The sequence below is a fragment of the Oncorhynchus gorbuscha genome, linkage group LG01 (genome assembly GCF_021184085.1).
Source record: "Oncorhynchus gorbuscha isolate QuinsamMale2020 ecotype Even-year linkage group LG01, OgorEven_v1.0, whole genome shotgun sequence".
Classification (NCBI taxonomy): domain Eukaryota; kingdom Metazoa; phylum Chordata; class Actinopteri; order Salmoniformes; family Salmonidae; genus Oncorhynchus; species Oncorhynchus gorbuscha.
The window spans coordinates 42,052,547-42,066,195 of NC_060173.1; the positions used below are offsets into that span (position 1 = coordinate 42,052,547).

Consider the following 13,649-nt stretch of genomic DNA (forward strand, 5'->3'; position numbering starts at 1 on the left):
CACATTTTGTTACGATGTCCTAACCGACTTGCCAAAACTATAGTTTGTTAACAAGAAATTTGTGGAGTGGTTGAAAAACAAGTTTTAATGACTCCAACATAAGTGTATGTAAAAATTCCGACTTCAACTGTAGCTATCTGGCCAGTCAGACCTTGTTATCTAGCTGGGCGGATGGACCTACAGTAGATATCTGGCAGATGTACTGATCATAATATAATAGCCATATCTAGAAATACCGATGTTCCAAAGACTGGACCTAAAATTGTGTATAAACGATAATACAGGAGGTTTTGCAATGATTCCTATGAAAAATATTTGGTGATCTGATGTGTGTTATGAGGAATATCCAGATGCTGCAATTATGAAACTGCTTCTTCCAGTTTCTGATAAGCATGCGCCCATCAAGAAACTGACTGTTAGAACTGCCAAATCCCCATGGATAGATGATGAATTGAAAAACTCTATGGCTGAGAGAGGAGGCAAAGAGAATAGCAAATACTGGAAGTCTGACAACACAGCAGACTGGCAAACATGCAGTAAATTGAGAAATCACATAACTAAACAAAAATAATTAGAAAATATACTATGGAACAAAGATAAATTATATAAAGAATGATAGTAAAAAGCTCTGGAGTACTTGGGATAAAATTCTAGGCAAAAAGGCAAACTATTCTTCTTGAGGCAGATGGCTTGTTCATAAGAAAACCCTTTGATATTGTCAACCACTAATAATTTTTTTGTTGACGAGATTAGCAAACGTAGTTATGACATGCAAACAACAAAGGCCGTGCCTTCATATTCATGCATAATTGACCAACTAATGAAAGACAAGCACTGTAGTTTTGAGTTCCACAAGGTGGCTGTGGAAGAGGTGAAAACATTGTTGCCATCTATCTATAAATAAGGATAAACCACCTGGTACCAACAACCTGGATGGCAAATTGCAGAGGTTGGTAGCGGAATACATTGTGAGTCCAGCTTGCCACATCTAGAATTTAAGCCTAGAAGACGGTGTGTGCCCTTAGACATGGAGGGAGGCAAAGGTCATTCAGGTACCCAAAAATAGCAGAGCACCCTTTAATGTTTCAAACAGCTGAGCAATCAGCCTGTTACAACTGCTTAAAACCTTTTGTGACTAGGGGGCAGTATTTTCCTTTTTGGAAAAATAATGTTCCCATAGTAAACGGGATATTTTTCAGGACAAGATGCTAGAATATGCATATAATTGACAGCTTAGGATAGAAAACACTCTAAAGTTTCCAAAACTGTAAAAATATTGTCTGTGAGTATAACAGAACTGATATTGCAGGCGAAAGCCTGAGAAAAATCCAATCCGGAAGTGACTCATCTTTTGAAAGCTCTACGTTCCAATGCGTCCCTATTGAGCAGTGAATGGGCTATCAACCAGATTACTTTTTCTCCGTATTCCCCAAGGTGTCTACAGCATTGTGACGTAGTTTTACGCATTTATGTTGAAGAATACCCGTAAGCGGCTACATTGCGCAACTGGTCACTTGATGGCTCCCAGAGTGATTCTCGTGTAAAATACAGAGGTAGCCATTATTCCAATCGGTCCTACTGAAAAACCAATTGTCCCGGTGGATATATTATCGAATAGATATTTGAAAAACACCTTGAGGATTGATTATAAACAACGTTTGCCATGTTTGTGTCGATATTATGAAGCTAATTTGGAATATTCTTCGGCGTTTTCGCGACTGCAATTTCCTGGCAATTTCTCAGACAAACGTGAAGAACAAACGGAGCTATTTCGCCTACAAAAATAATATTTTGGGAAAAAAGGAACATTGGCTATCTAACTGGGAGTCTCGTGAGTGGAAACATCCGAAGCTCATCAAAAGTAAACGATTTAATATGATTGCTTTTCTGATTTCCGTGACCAAGTTACCTGCTGCTAGCTGGACAAAATGCTATGCTAGGTTATCGATAAACTTACACAAATGCTTGTCTAGCTTTGGCTGTAAAGCATATTTGAAAATCTGAGATGACAGGGTGATTAACAAAAGGCTAAACTGTGTCTCAATATATTTCACTTGTGATTTTCATGAATAGGAACATTTTCTAGGAAGATTTATGTCTGTTGCGTTATGCTAATTAGTGTCAGTCGATGATTACGCTCCCTCATGCGGGATGGGGAGTGGGGAGTCACTAGAGAGTCACAAACTTTTGGAAATCATTGTATTTGATCATATTTTACAGAAAACAAATGAACAACACACTTTCAGCATGCTTATAGGGAACGGCACTCAACATGCTCGGCACTGTCACAAATGACTGATGATTGGCTGAAAGAAATTGATAGCAGATTGTGGGAGCTGTTTTGTTAGACTTCAGTGCAGCTTTTGATGTCATTGATCATAACCTATTGCTGAAAAACTCTGGTGTTATGGATTTGCATCCTTTGCCTTACTATGGATTGAGAGTTACCTATTGAATAGAACACAGAGTGTTTTCTTTAATGAACGCCTCTCTCATGCAAATTCAGTGGTTTACCGCAGGGCAACTGGCTAGGACCATGATTGTTTTCTGTTTTTACAAATGACCTTCCACTGACCTTGAATAAAGCCTATGTGTCTATGTACGCTGACGACTCAGCAATATACAGCTGTGGCCAAAAGTTTTGAGAATGACACAAATATGAATTTTCAAAAAGTCTGCTGCCTCAGTTTGTATGATGGCAATATACATATACTCCAGAATGTGAAGAGTGATCTGATGAATTGCAATTAATTGCAAAGTCCGTCTTTGCCAAGCAAATGTACTGGATCCCCCAGAAAACATTTCCACTGCATTTCAGCCCTGCCACAAAAGGACCAGCTGACATCATGTCAGTGATTCTCTCGTTAACACAGGTGTGAGTGTTGACAAGGACAAGGCTCGGGATTACTTTGTCATGCTGATTGAGTTCGAATAACAGACTGGAAGCTTCAAAAGGAGTGTGCTGCTTGGAATCATTGTTCTTCCTTTGTCAATCATGTTAACTGCAAGGAAACACATGCCGTCATCATTGCTTTGCACAAAAAGGAATTCACAGGCAAGGATACTGCTGACAGTAAGATTGCACCTAAATCAACCATTAATCGGATCATCAAGAACTTCAAGGAGAGCGGTTCAATTGTTGTGAAGAAGGCTTCAGGGCGTCCAAGAAAGTCCAGCAAGCTCCAGGACCATCTCCGAAAGTTGATTCAGCTGCGGGATCGGGGCACCACCAGTACAAAGCTTGCTCAGGAATGGCAGCAGGCAGGTGTGAGTGCATCTGCACGCACAGTGAGGCAAAGACTTTTGGAGGATGCCCTGGTGTCAAGAAGGGCAGCAAATAAGCCACTTCTCTCCGGGAAAAACATCAGGGACAGACTGATATTCTGCAAAAGATACAGGGATTGGACTGTTGAGGACTGGGGTAAAGTCATTTTCTCTGATGAATCCCCTTTCCAATTGTTTGGGGCATCTGGAAAAAAGCTTGTCCGGAGAAGACAAGGTGAGCGCTACCATCAGTCCTGTGTCATGCCAACAGTAAAGCATCCTGAGACCATGCTTCTCAGCCAAGGGAGTGGGCTCACTCACAATTTTGCCTAAGAACACAGCCATGAATAAAGAATGGTACCAACACATCCTCAGAGAGAAACTTCGCCTAAACATCAAGGAACAGTTTGGTGACAAACAATGCCTTTTCCACACATTCTCATTTACAGCAACAAACTGGGGAATGGTTATGGGGGGGGGGTTGAATGAGCCAATTGTAAACTGGGGTTTATTGGTTGACCGTGATGGTTTGAGGGCCAGATTGGGAATTTAGCCAGGACACTGGGGTTAACACCCCTACAATAAGTGCCAGGGGATCTTTAATGACCTCGGAGAGTCACGACACCCATTTAACATCCCATCCGAAAGACAGCACCCTACACAGGGTAGTGTCTCCAATCACTGCCCTGGGGTATTGGGATATTATTATTATATATTTCGACCAGAGGAAATAGTGCCTCCTACTGGCCCTCCAACACCACTTCCAGCAGCATCTGGTCTCCCATCCAGGGACTGACCAGGACCAACCCTGTTTAGCTTCAGAAGCAAGCCAGCAGTGGTATGCAGGGTGGTATGCTGCCAGCTAATAAAATTGATTTATTGGATTTAGATCCATCATTGAAGTGTGTAACACTAGATAGCAAGCTGTCATGGTCAAAACATATAGACGGGTATTACAAAGTATATACAAATACAAATACAAAGTATTAACTTAAGGGGGCTGAATAATTTTGCACGCCCAATTTTTCCGTTTTTGATTTGTTAAACAAGTTTGAAATATCCAATAAATGTCATTCCACTTCATGATTGTGTCCCACTTGTTGATTCTTCACAAAAAAAATACAGTTTTCTATCTTTATATTTGAAGCCTGAAATGTGGCAAAAGGTCGCAAAGTTCAAGGGGGCCGAATACTTTCGCAAGGCACTGTATAGGCTATATGTGGCATTTGGAATGTATGTATTTAAGTCATTGGCTGGCAAACCTCCTTATCTGACCTAGCTATGCTCTCTGCTGTCTTTTGAAGCCCACGATCAGCTCCTTCATTTTATTGACATTTAGGTTATTTTCCTGGCATCATGTCAGGGCACTCATCTCCTCCCTGTTGGCTGTCTCATTGTTGTTGGTAATCAGGCCTACCACTGTTGTTGTCTGCAAACTTGATGATCGAGTTAGAGGCATGCGTGGCCACGCAGTCATGGGTGAATAGGGAATACAGCAGGGGGCTGACCACACACCCTTGTGAGACCACCGTGGATCAGCATAGTGGAGGTGTTGTTGACTACCTTCACCACCTGAGGTCGGCCCATCAGGAAGTCCGGGACCCAGTTGTACAAGGTGCGATTCTGACACAGGGCCAATAGCGGTGCATGGTTAAAATCAGTAGGGAAGCCAAACCAGAAAAAACACCATGATATATAGGCCTAAGGCCAAGACAATAAGACACAGTTGCAGAATAAATTCAACCACACCTTTGTTTCATTACGAAAGCGGAGAGCAACAGCTGTCCGGGGAAGTCCACAAACCATATTGCATTTAACAAACAGTTACATGACCTACAGCATGGTCAAGCAAGTTAAAATTTCCAACATGTTCAGACTACTAAACAAATATTGATTTAGAACCATGGATTGTTACAGTAAGTTGTAAAGAAAACAGGCGCTGCCTCCAGTTTTGTAGCACAATTTCAACATAATCTAATCACCTATGCTTAGTCTTATACAATGACAATTAAAAAATATCCAAAGCTAATCTAAATATGGTATGGCTGTCCATGGTACTGATTTATGTGTGTGTGCATGCAATTAGAAAAAAACATGTTGACTCACTACTTGTAGAAAGGCCAATGCCATCCTACTATTTCATGTTGCCTAAATGGTCTATGACCCTGTCATACACACTTATTTTTTGTTGTCCTAGGCTACCTTGCTAAAACTGCTTCCTTTCATGGGCAACGATGCACCAGCTAGTTAACATTAGCCGTTACTCCATCTAGCTGTGTTGAACTTCCATCCTCTCAGGCCAGGGACAATATATGGTTGGATCCGAATCACCGTTATAATGATTGGCCAGCATGGAGAACGGAGTAAAACCACAAGTCCAAATCCCTATCTCCATCCATGGAAAATTTAGGAAAGGGACGATTTTAGCTAGCTAGGTAGCCACCGGAGGACAACGACACAACAATTCAAGTTCTGTCAATGACGTTTGACTTCTAACGTGATGTGATTGGTGTGAAGCCAAATGCAAACTGGCTTCCCTTTAAGCTTTTTTTTGGGTGTGCCAGAACCTTTCACAACTGAGCTCACTCGCTTTAGCTCAACGCTGATTGGCTATTATTTTATTTTTTAAATTATCAAGGGAGGCCAAATGTTCACTGGCTTTCCTTGCATTCAATGCTACAGGTGGCAACAATGTCATACTCTTTTTGACCAGACAGCACAGATGGGCTACACAGAGACACTGAGGGGCGCTGTTTAGTTTGCTTGGATGCTTTCTTTGGTGAGATACCATGCGCCGCTTGCGAACTGAAGGAAATGTATGAAACACAGAGCGACAAAATATACATTTTTTTTCTTCATAATTTTTTGGGGGAAGTCTGGCTTCCCTTGGCATCCATGAATACACACCACTTCCCAGGGCCCCAAGCTTAGTGATGAGGTTTGAAGGGCACGATGGTGTTGACGGCTGAGCATTAGTCAATGGAAAGCATTCTTACATAGGTATTCCTCCTGTTAAGATGGGATAGGGCAGTGTGCAGTGCAATGGCGATTGTGCCATCATGTATATCACTTGCTTCCATTGTCATTGTCTCCTGTCAGTATCAGCAGTTGAAAACAATTAACCAAGGCTCTGAAAAAATGTGATTTCTTACCATCACAATCAACCCACTAAGATTTGAGTCATTTATTTGAGCTATGTACAAGTAATGCTGAATTTCACAATGAACAAAAAATAAATAAAATCACATTTCACCAATCAATCCTCTTAAGAGGTCACTAATTATAACCTCTTTCTCTCTTCCATTCACATAGACTTCTTTTTAAAATGTTCATTTATCTTCAAAAGATATATAGTTGCTGTAGCTGTGCTGTCGTTGCGATTTGCAGTTGATATAATTATTTGAAGACATTATCCTTTATGTTTTTGGTGTGTCTCTAGATCCAGTGGGTGGGGTCTTCGGTCAGGAGAGGGGGTTTATGGTCATATAATATAACACTAACCTGTCTGGACCATCCCCTCAGCACACACACCTTTTCCCTACTGGTTCCCTTGTACCCCCCCAGCATCCTCCACAGCCTAGTATGATAGATACAGGTGGGCACCCACAGTCCTATGGTTCTATATGGTCTCCCAACCACACATGATCTGGAAGTGGGGTCTAGATGATTGGAGAGTTCATATCCCCTATGATTGACAAAAAAAAACTATTTGAATGAATGACTCTTCTTTCTCTATCCACCTTCCCTCACTCATAATGTGATTATTATTATTTTTTCTCCCTTATTCCTGCCCGAATCCTTCTGTCTCCTCGATGGCAAACATAAGTTTCTCTTTCAGTTGCTCCAGGCTCCTGTAGGGTGGCAGGTCCAGACGATTGAAGCTGTGTGAGTGTTCGAGATTAAAAGAAAATTGACAGTGAGGGATATATTTGTGGTTAGCAGGGGTACATTCATAGATACAAAAGTAATGGACATGGTCATGGGAAAGAGAAATCAACTTTGGCAGAGGAATTTAGGAAAATGTCAGTCTCACCAGGTGTGACTTCTTGGAAGCCAAGTCTCCTTCCCCACCTTGTCTATACAGAATTTTTGTGGTCCATTACTCCCTAAGGGAAAGAGAGACCATGTAAGATTCTTGGGCAGGGAATTACATTTCTGTCAAAAGACATTTGACAGTAAAGGTGGTTATTGTATTAAGATAAAGTTATTTGCCAATTGTACACAACGTCCAAACCAAAATTTGACTTCAGCTTTATTTCAACCCCTCTGAGAGACACACATATTTATACACGTTAGAGAGGTTGGAGCTGCCACACAGTGCCCGTGGAGCAGTTGTTGTGGGTGGTTATGTGCCTTGCTCAAGGGCACAACGGCAGGCAATGAAGAATTCAATAAATACATGTTTTCTTTGAATAAAGATTAGCTAAAGTGCACCATTTCTGCATTTTGACATGTCCCTTTGTGCAACCCATGGTTACAGGAAGATTTTAACCTACTTGACCCCAAAATGTCTCCAAGTTCTCACCATCATTGTAAAGGTTTCGCTATTTTGTTGCTTTGACAAAGTCATTTCTGAAGAGTGTTATTAATTTAATGTGATTAGTGATTCATTCAATGACAAAAATAACATGTCTCTCATTTTAAGGTCAACCCTGTTACTTGATCTGAACTGTTGTTTTAATATGAAAAATATATTTTTTTAAATATTTTTTTCAAAAGAAACAGTGAACTGATTCTCTTTTTGACCATTTTCTGGTGTTTTGTGGTGGAAGACTGAGCGGGTCAAGTATAATACATCAACCCTGTTACCCATAGATAGACAGGCTAGAATAACACATCAACCCTGTTACCCATAGATAGACAGGCTAGAATAACACATCAACCCTGTTACCCATAGATAGACAGGTTAGAATAACACATCAACCCTGTTACCCATAGATAGACAGGCTCAAAATGTTTTAACTACATACTTGTTTTTGCATCCATTGCCACTTCCTGTTGCACACAACCTACCATTCCCCCTGTCACAAGGCTGATTTAAGACAAAATTGTCAACACTTACTTTATTTGGCACTTAATATACACTTAGTAGAGTCATTATTTTCTTTAACCTCTTGAGAATGTTTTTTATTAAGTTGAACATGTGCTCTATATGACAGAATGTTTAAATTAGGGGAAATAAAACAGTTTTTCCCCCACCAAGTTATACATCTGAAAAGGCACCGAATTGGTGGAGCAACCGACCTATGAGTTCAGCAAACCCTCCGACTGGCAGACGGCACGTTCCTGTGACAAACTGGAGCAGGCGGATCCGCTTCTCATTGTCCATATCCTTTACCACCTGTATAACACACAGGTAAGACAGGTAAGTCAAGGATGCACATAGTGAGATATAGACAGTCTCATATACACACAAGATGCTGTGAAGAGAGGCCACCATACCTGCCAGAACCAGTGTATCTGCTTGCTGTTCTTGGTATAGTGCCGATAGATGGTGTTCTTCTGCCAGTCACTGAGGTCTATCTCCTGCATTCCACATAGCATCAGCTGGAGGAAGGAATGAGACCGTACCATTAATCCACAGTCAAAGAGAGGGAATCTGCAACAAATAGTCCCCTCTACCAACTTATAAGACTTTGCAAAAGCTTCATAACCTATAACACCGCCCTAGCTAACCCAGCATGTTGTTGCAGACGCTTTATATACCTCCAGCTCTTTCTCATCAAAGTAGCGTAGCCACTCCAGAGGCACGACCTCATTGAAGCCATCCAAGAAGGCCTTGGTCTGCTCCTCCACACCACGCATGAACCGCCAGTCTGTCAGCAGACTGAGGAAACAGGAATGAGATATAGCATTTTCTAAGCAACAAGGGAGGATATTTATTGAAACAAGTTGAGTGTCAACATGAAACAACATTAATGCTAGTCTGTGGAGTGCCAATGTCTGGCATCACAGGGATTGACAGGCATACAGACGGGAGTCAAAGTAGTGACGGAGATGGCTGACCTGATGTACTCCTCCTTGTTCTCCGAGGTGACCAGCTCATTCTCTCCATCATCCTTCAGCTGGTGGGTGGACACCTTCCCTAGAATCTCCATATCCTGAGCAAAGTACAGCTCCACTCCACACTCCTCCAGACAGTTATCTCTGTAGACATAACACACAGACCCATCATACACATAAAGCTTTAAACTACGGAATTATGTCAAACACTTCCATCTTCACAGACACTGTTTGCCACAAGGGGCGACCATATTCAAACAGTCCCAAACACACATAATGAAGGGGCGGTGTACTTACTTGACCCACATGATAGAGTTGTAGAACTCAGGGTCAATAGACTCCAAGTCTTTCAGAGTGGGTTTCTTGTTGAGCATACGCTTGTAGAATGGCAGAGTGAAGCCAGTATCGATGAACTTGCCATGGTACAGGGCCTAAAAGGGAGAGGGGAGGAGAGGTTGCAATAAGTACCATACCAAAACTAAAATATACCATAAGCGTCATCCCTCCTATGGGCCAATACACACCTAGATACAGACACATACGGCTCACGTCAACACCATCATCCCATAGACCCACTCCAATAACGCTTACCGCCCCAACTGATCCACAGATGATGCAACCTCTATTGCACTCCACACTGCCCTTACCCACCTGGACAAAAGGAACACCTACGTGAGAATGCTGTTAATTGACTACAGCTCAGAGTTTAACACTATAGTGCCCTCAAAGCTCATCACTAAGCTAAGGAAGCGGAGACTGAACACCTCCCTCTGCGATTGGATCCTGGACTTACTGACGGGCAGCCCCCAGGTGGTAAGGGTAGGCAGCAACAGATCTGCCACGCTGACCCTCAACACAGGGGCCCCTCAAGGGTGCGTGCTTAGTCCCCTCCTGTACTCCCTGTTCACGCACGATTGCACGGCCAAGCAGGAAACCATCATTAAGTTTGCCGACATCATAACGGTGGTAGGCCTGATCACGATGAGACAGCCTATAGGGAGGTCAAAGACCTGGCAGTGTGGTGCCAGGACAACAACGTCTCCCTCAACGTGATCAAAGAAGATGATCGTGGACTACAGTAAAAGGAGGGGCGAGCACTCCACCATTCACATCGACGGGGCTGTAGTGGAGCAGCTCGAGAGCTTCAAGTTCCTTGGTGTCCACATCACCAACAAACTATCATGGTCGAAACACACCAGGACAGTCTTGAAGACTGCATGACAACACTTATTCCCCCTCAGGAGACTAAAAATATTTGTCATGGGTCCTCAGATCCTCTAAAGGTTCTACAGCTGCATCATCGAGAGCATCATGGTTGCATCATCACCTGGTATGGTATCTGCTCGGCATCAGACCGCAAAGTGCTACAGAGGGTAGTGTATACGGCCCAGTACATCACTGGGGCCAAGCTTCCTGCCATCCAGGACTTCTGTACCAGGCGGTATCAAAGGAAGGCCCTAAAAATGGCCAAAGACTCCAGCCACCCTAGTCATAGACCGTTCCTCTGCTACCGCACGGCAAGTGGTACCGAAGTGCCATGTCTAGGTCCAAAAGGCTCCTGAACAGCTTCTACCCCCCCAAGCCATAAGACTGCAGAACAGTTAATGAAATGGCTACTTGGAATATTTGTTGTTGCTGCTACTCTGTTTATTATTTATGCATTGTCACTTTACCCCTACCTACATGCACATATTACCTTGACTAACCTGTACCCCAGCACACTTGACTCGGTTCCGGTACCCCCTGCATATAAGCTCATTATTGGAATTTTAGTGCGTTATTTTTATTTTACTTTGGGAGGGGTCAGCGTCTCCTGACCCCTCCTGTCCCAGCCTCCAGTATTTATGCTGCAGTAGTATATGTGTCGGGGGGCTAGAGTCAGTCTGCTATATCTGGAGTACTTCTCCTGTGTGAATTTAAGTATTCTCTCTCTCTCTCTCTCTCTCTCTCTCTCTCTCTCTCTCTCTCTCTCTCTCTCTCTCTCTCTCTCTCTCTCTCTCTCTCTCTCTCTCTCTCTCTCTCTCTCTCTCTCTCTCTCTCTCTCTCTCTCTCTCTCTCTCTCTCTCTCTCTCTCTCTCTCTCTCTCTCTCTCTCTCTCTCTCTCTCTCTCTCTCTCTCTCTCTCTCTCTCTCTCTCTCTCTCTCTCTCTCTCTCTCTCTCTCTCTCTCTCTCTCTCTCTCTCTCGACCTGAGCCCTAGGACCATGCCTCAGGACTACCTGGCATGATGACTCCTTGCTGTCCCCAGTCCACCTGGCCGTGCTGCTGCTCCAGTTTCAACTGTTCTGCCTCCGGCTATGGAACCCTGACCTGTTCACCGGACGTGCTACCTGTCCCAGACCTACTGTTTTCAACTCTCTGGAGACAGCAGAAGCGGTAGAGATAATCTTAATGATCGGCTATGAAAAGCCAACTGACATTTACTCCTGAGGTGCTGACTTGTTGCACCCTCGACAACTACTGTGATTATTATTATTTGACCATGTTGGTCATTTATGAAATGTTTGCCATGTTCTGTTATAATCTCCACCCGGGACAGCCAGAAGAGGACTGGCCACCCCTTATAGCCTGGTTCCTCTCTAGGTTTCTTCCTAGGTTCCGGCCTTTCTAGGGAGTTTTTCCTAGCCACTGTGCTTCTACACCTGCATTGCTTGCTGTTTGGGGTTTTAGGCTGGGTTTCTGTACAGCACTTTGAGATATCAGCTGATGTAAGAAGGGCTATATAAATAAATTTGATTTGATATTTATTCAATATTTTCTTAACTCTTATTTTTCTTATCTGCATTGCTGATTAAGGGCTGTAAGTTAAGGGCTGTAAGTTAAGGGCTGTAAGTTAAGGGCTGTAAGTTAAGGGCTGTAAGTAAGCATCTCATGACACAGTCTACACCGGTTCTATTTGGCACGTGACAAATTAAATTTGATCTATTAGCCTAACCAAAGTTAAGTGTTAACACACACACAAACACTTAGAGTCAGTCACAAGTCTGTCTCTGTGTGGAAAAGACTGATTGATTCAGTTAGTACTGAATGCGGTTGCTAAGACCCAGACTGTATAATGTAATAGCACAGAGCCCCAGTGTATATCTGTCCAAAAACAACATAGACACCCTCCAATGTGTGACTCAGTCTGTTCAGTCTGCAACGTCAGTACTAGCGTCATCCTCTGCTCTGAGCAACAGGACATGAAGCAGGGAACGAGAGACGGAAAAGTGGGAGAGATCGGAAGTGGGGAACAGGAGGAGATGGAAGGCAGTGAAAAAGAGGAGAAAGGGAGCCCAGAAAAGAGGGAGAGAAGACATGAGCTAGATGAGACAAGCATCTTTATAAGGGGTGTTGTGTGAAGTGTGCTAGCAGACTAAATATAGGCCATTATTGGCGGGTGTGGGATGTGTGTGGCAGTGAGGTCATGCTCTGGAGGAGAGGAGGGGATTGAGAGGGGGAGCTGTTGGTTTTGGGGCCTGTAGCTTCAGGATAGTGTCCCAGAGAGAGTTGGGTTTGGCAAGATGGGCGGTGGGGGAGGGGAGGGTTCTTTGTATAACAGACTTGGCTTAAGGACACACAGCTTTAGAAACGACTGACAGCTGAAGAACACTCCCCCACAGACAATCATACACTGTCCTCACCACTCATGTTCCTAAAAAAAAAACTATGTGCTACACATCCTCACCATATGTTCCTCAATTCTAACCATAACTATTGTTGTAGTTGACTTCGGTTGTTGCAGATCTGGGCAAAATTTGCCAATGAAGCATTGCTCACCATGGCAATGAATCGCCCTATGAAGCGAAAGTATGTGAGGTGGTCAGGGTTGATAGAGGAGGCGGGGTTGATCTGCAGACAGTAGTTGTTCTTCCCAGCGTACTCAAACAGACAGTACATGGGGTTCAACACCTCATGGGACAGCAGGAAGAACCACTCTCTGTATTGGGGAGAGAAAGGGCATTACACATCTATATCTAGAGACAGAACATTGTTTTCCCTCATGGAAAGGCAGGGTGTGTACAGGCTAACTTACAACCCTTTAACCCTTCTGCCTATGCTTGAGGGCTACAAATGGTTACTTTTTGCCATACCTGTTCCTTGTATTGAGTCGTGCAGAATTTTACAAAACTTCTCCTACATTACAAAACCACACAACATTTGACACCAGCAGCAAACATGACAGCACAAAAAAAGTTGCATGGTTGTTAAAATAGATGGTAAAATTTCAAAATACTTTGTCAAAATGGGGTCTGGTTTATGCACACACCTGCAACTAAAACAAGCAAAACAAAAATGTCAAATTCATAAATTATTCTACATATGGAGGTTATTCACGGTTCGGCAGTTTCAACAAAAACGTGTACTCCTGAAGAACACGTCTTGATTTTCTTCTGGTCATGAC

General features: G+C 43.1%; 1 protein-coding gene across 5 annotated transcripts in view; it reads right to left on the minus strand.

Annotated features, from left to right (window-relative positions):
* Window positions 1–6,433: 6,433 nt before the first annotated feature.
* LOC124037839 (NEDD4-like E3 ubiquitin-protein ligase WWP2) overlaps window positions 6,434–13,649 on the minus strand; it is a 46,789-nt gene continuing 39,573 nt past the window's right edge. For all 5 annotated transcript variants that reach the window (XM_046352985.1, XM_046352994.1, XM_046352974.1 and 2 more), the window contains exons 17-24: window positions 13,025–13,184; window positions 9,565–9,698; window positions 9,271–9,411; window positions 8,971–9,091; window positions 8,707–8,811; window positions 8,509–8,605; window positions 7,298–7,370; window positions 6,434–7,145 (exon numbers count right to left, since the gene is read on the minus strand). In XM_046352985.1, coding sequence (XP_046208941.1) covers window positions 7,046–7,145; window positions 7,298–7,370; window positions 8,509–8,605; window positions 8,707–8,811; window positions 8,971–9,091; window positions 9,271–9,411; window positions 9,565–9,698; window positions 13,025–13,184 — 931 coding nt within the window. In that variant the 3' untranslated portion in view covers window positions 6,434–7,045. The remainder of the gene's footprint in view (window positions 7,146–7,297; window positions 7,371–8,508; window positions 8,606–8,706; window positions 8,812–8,970; window positions 9,092–9,270; window positions 9,412–9,564; window positions 9,699–13,024; window positions 13,185–13,649) is intronic.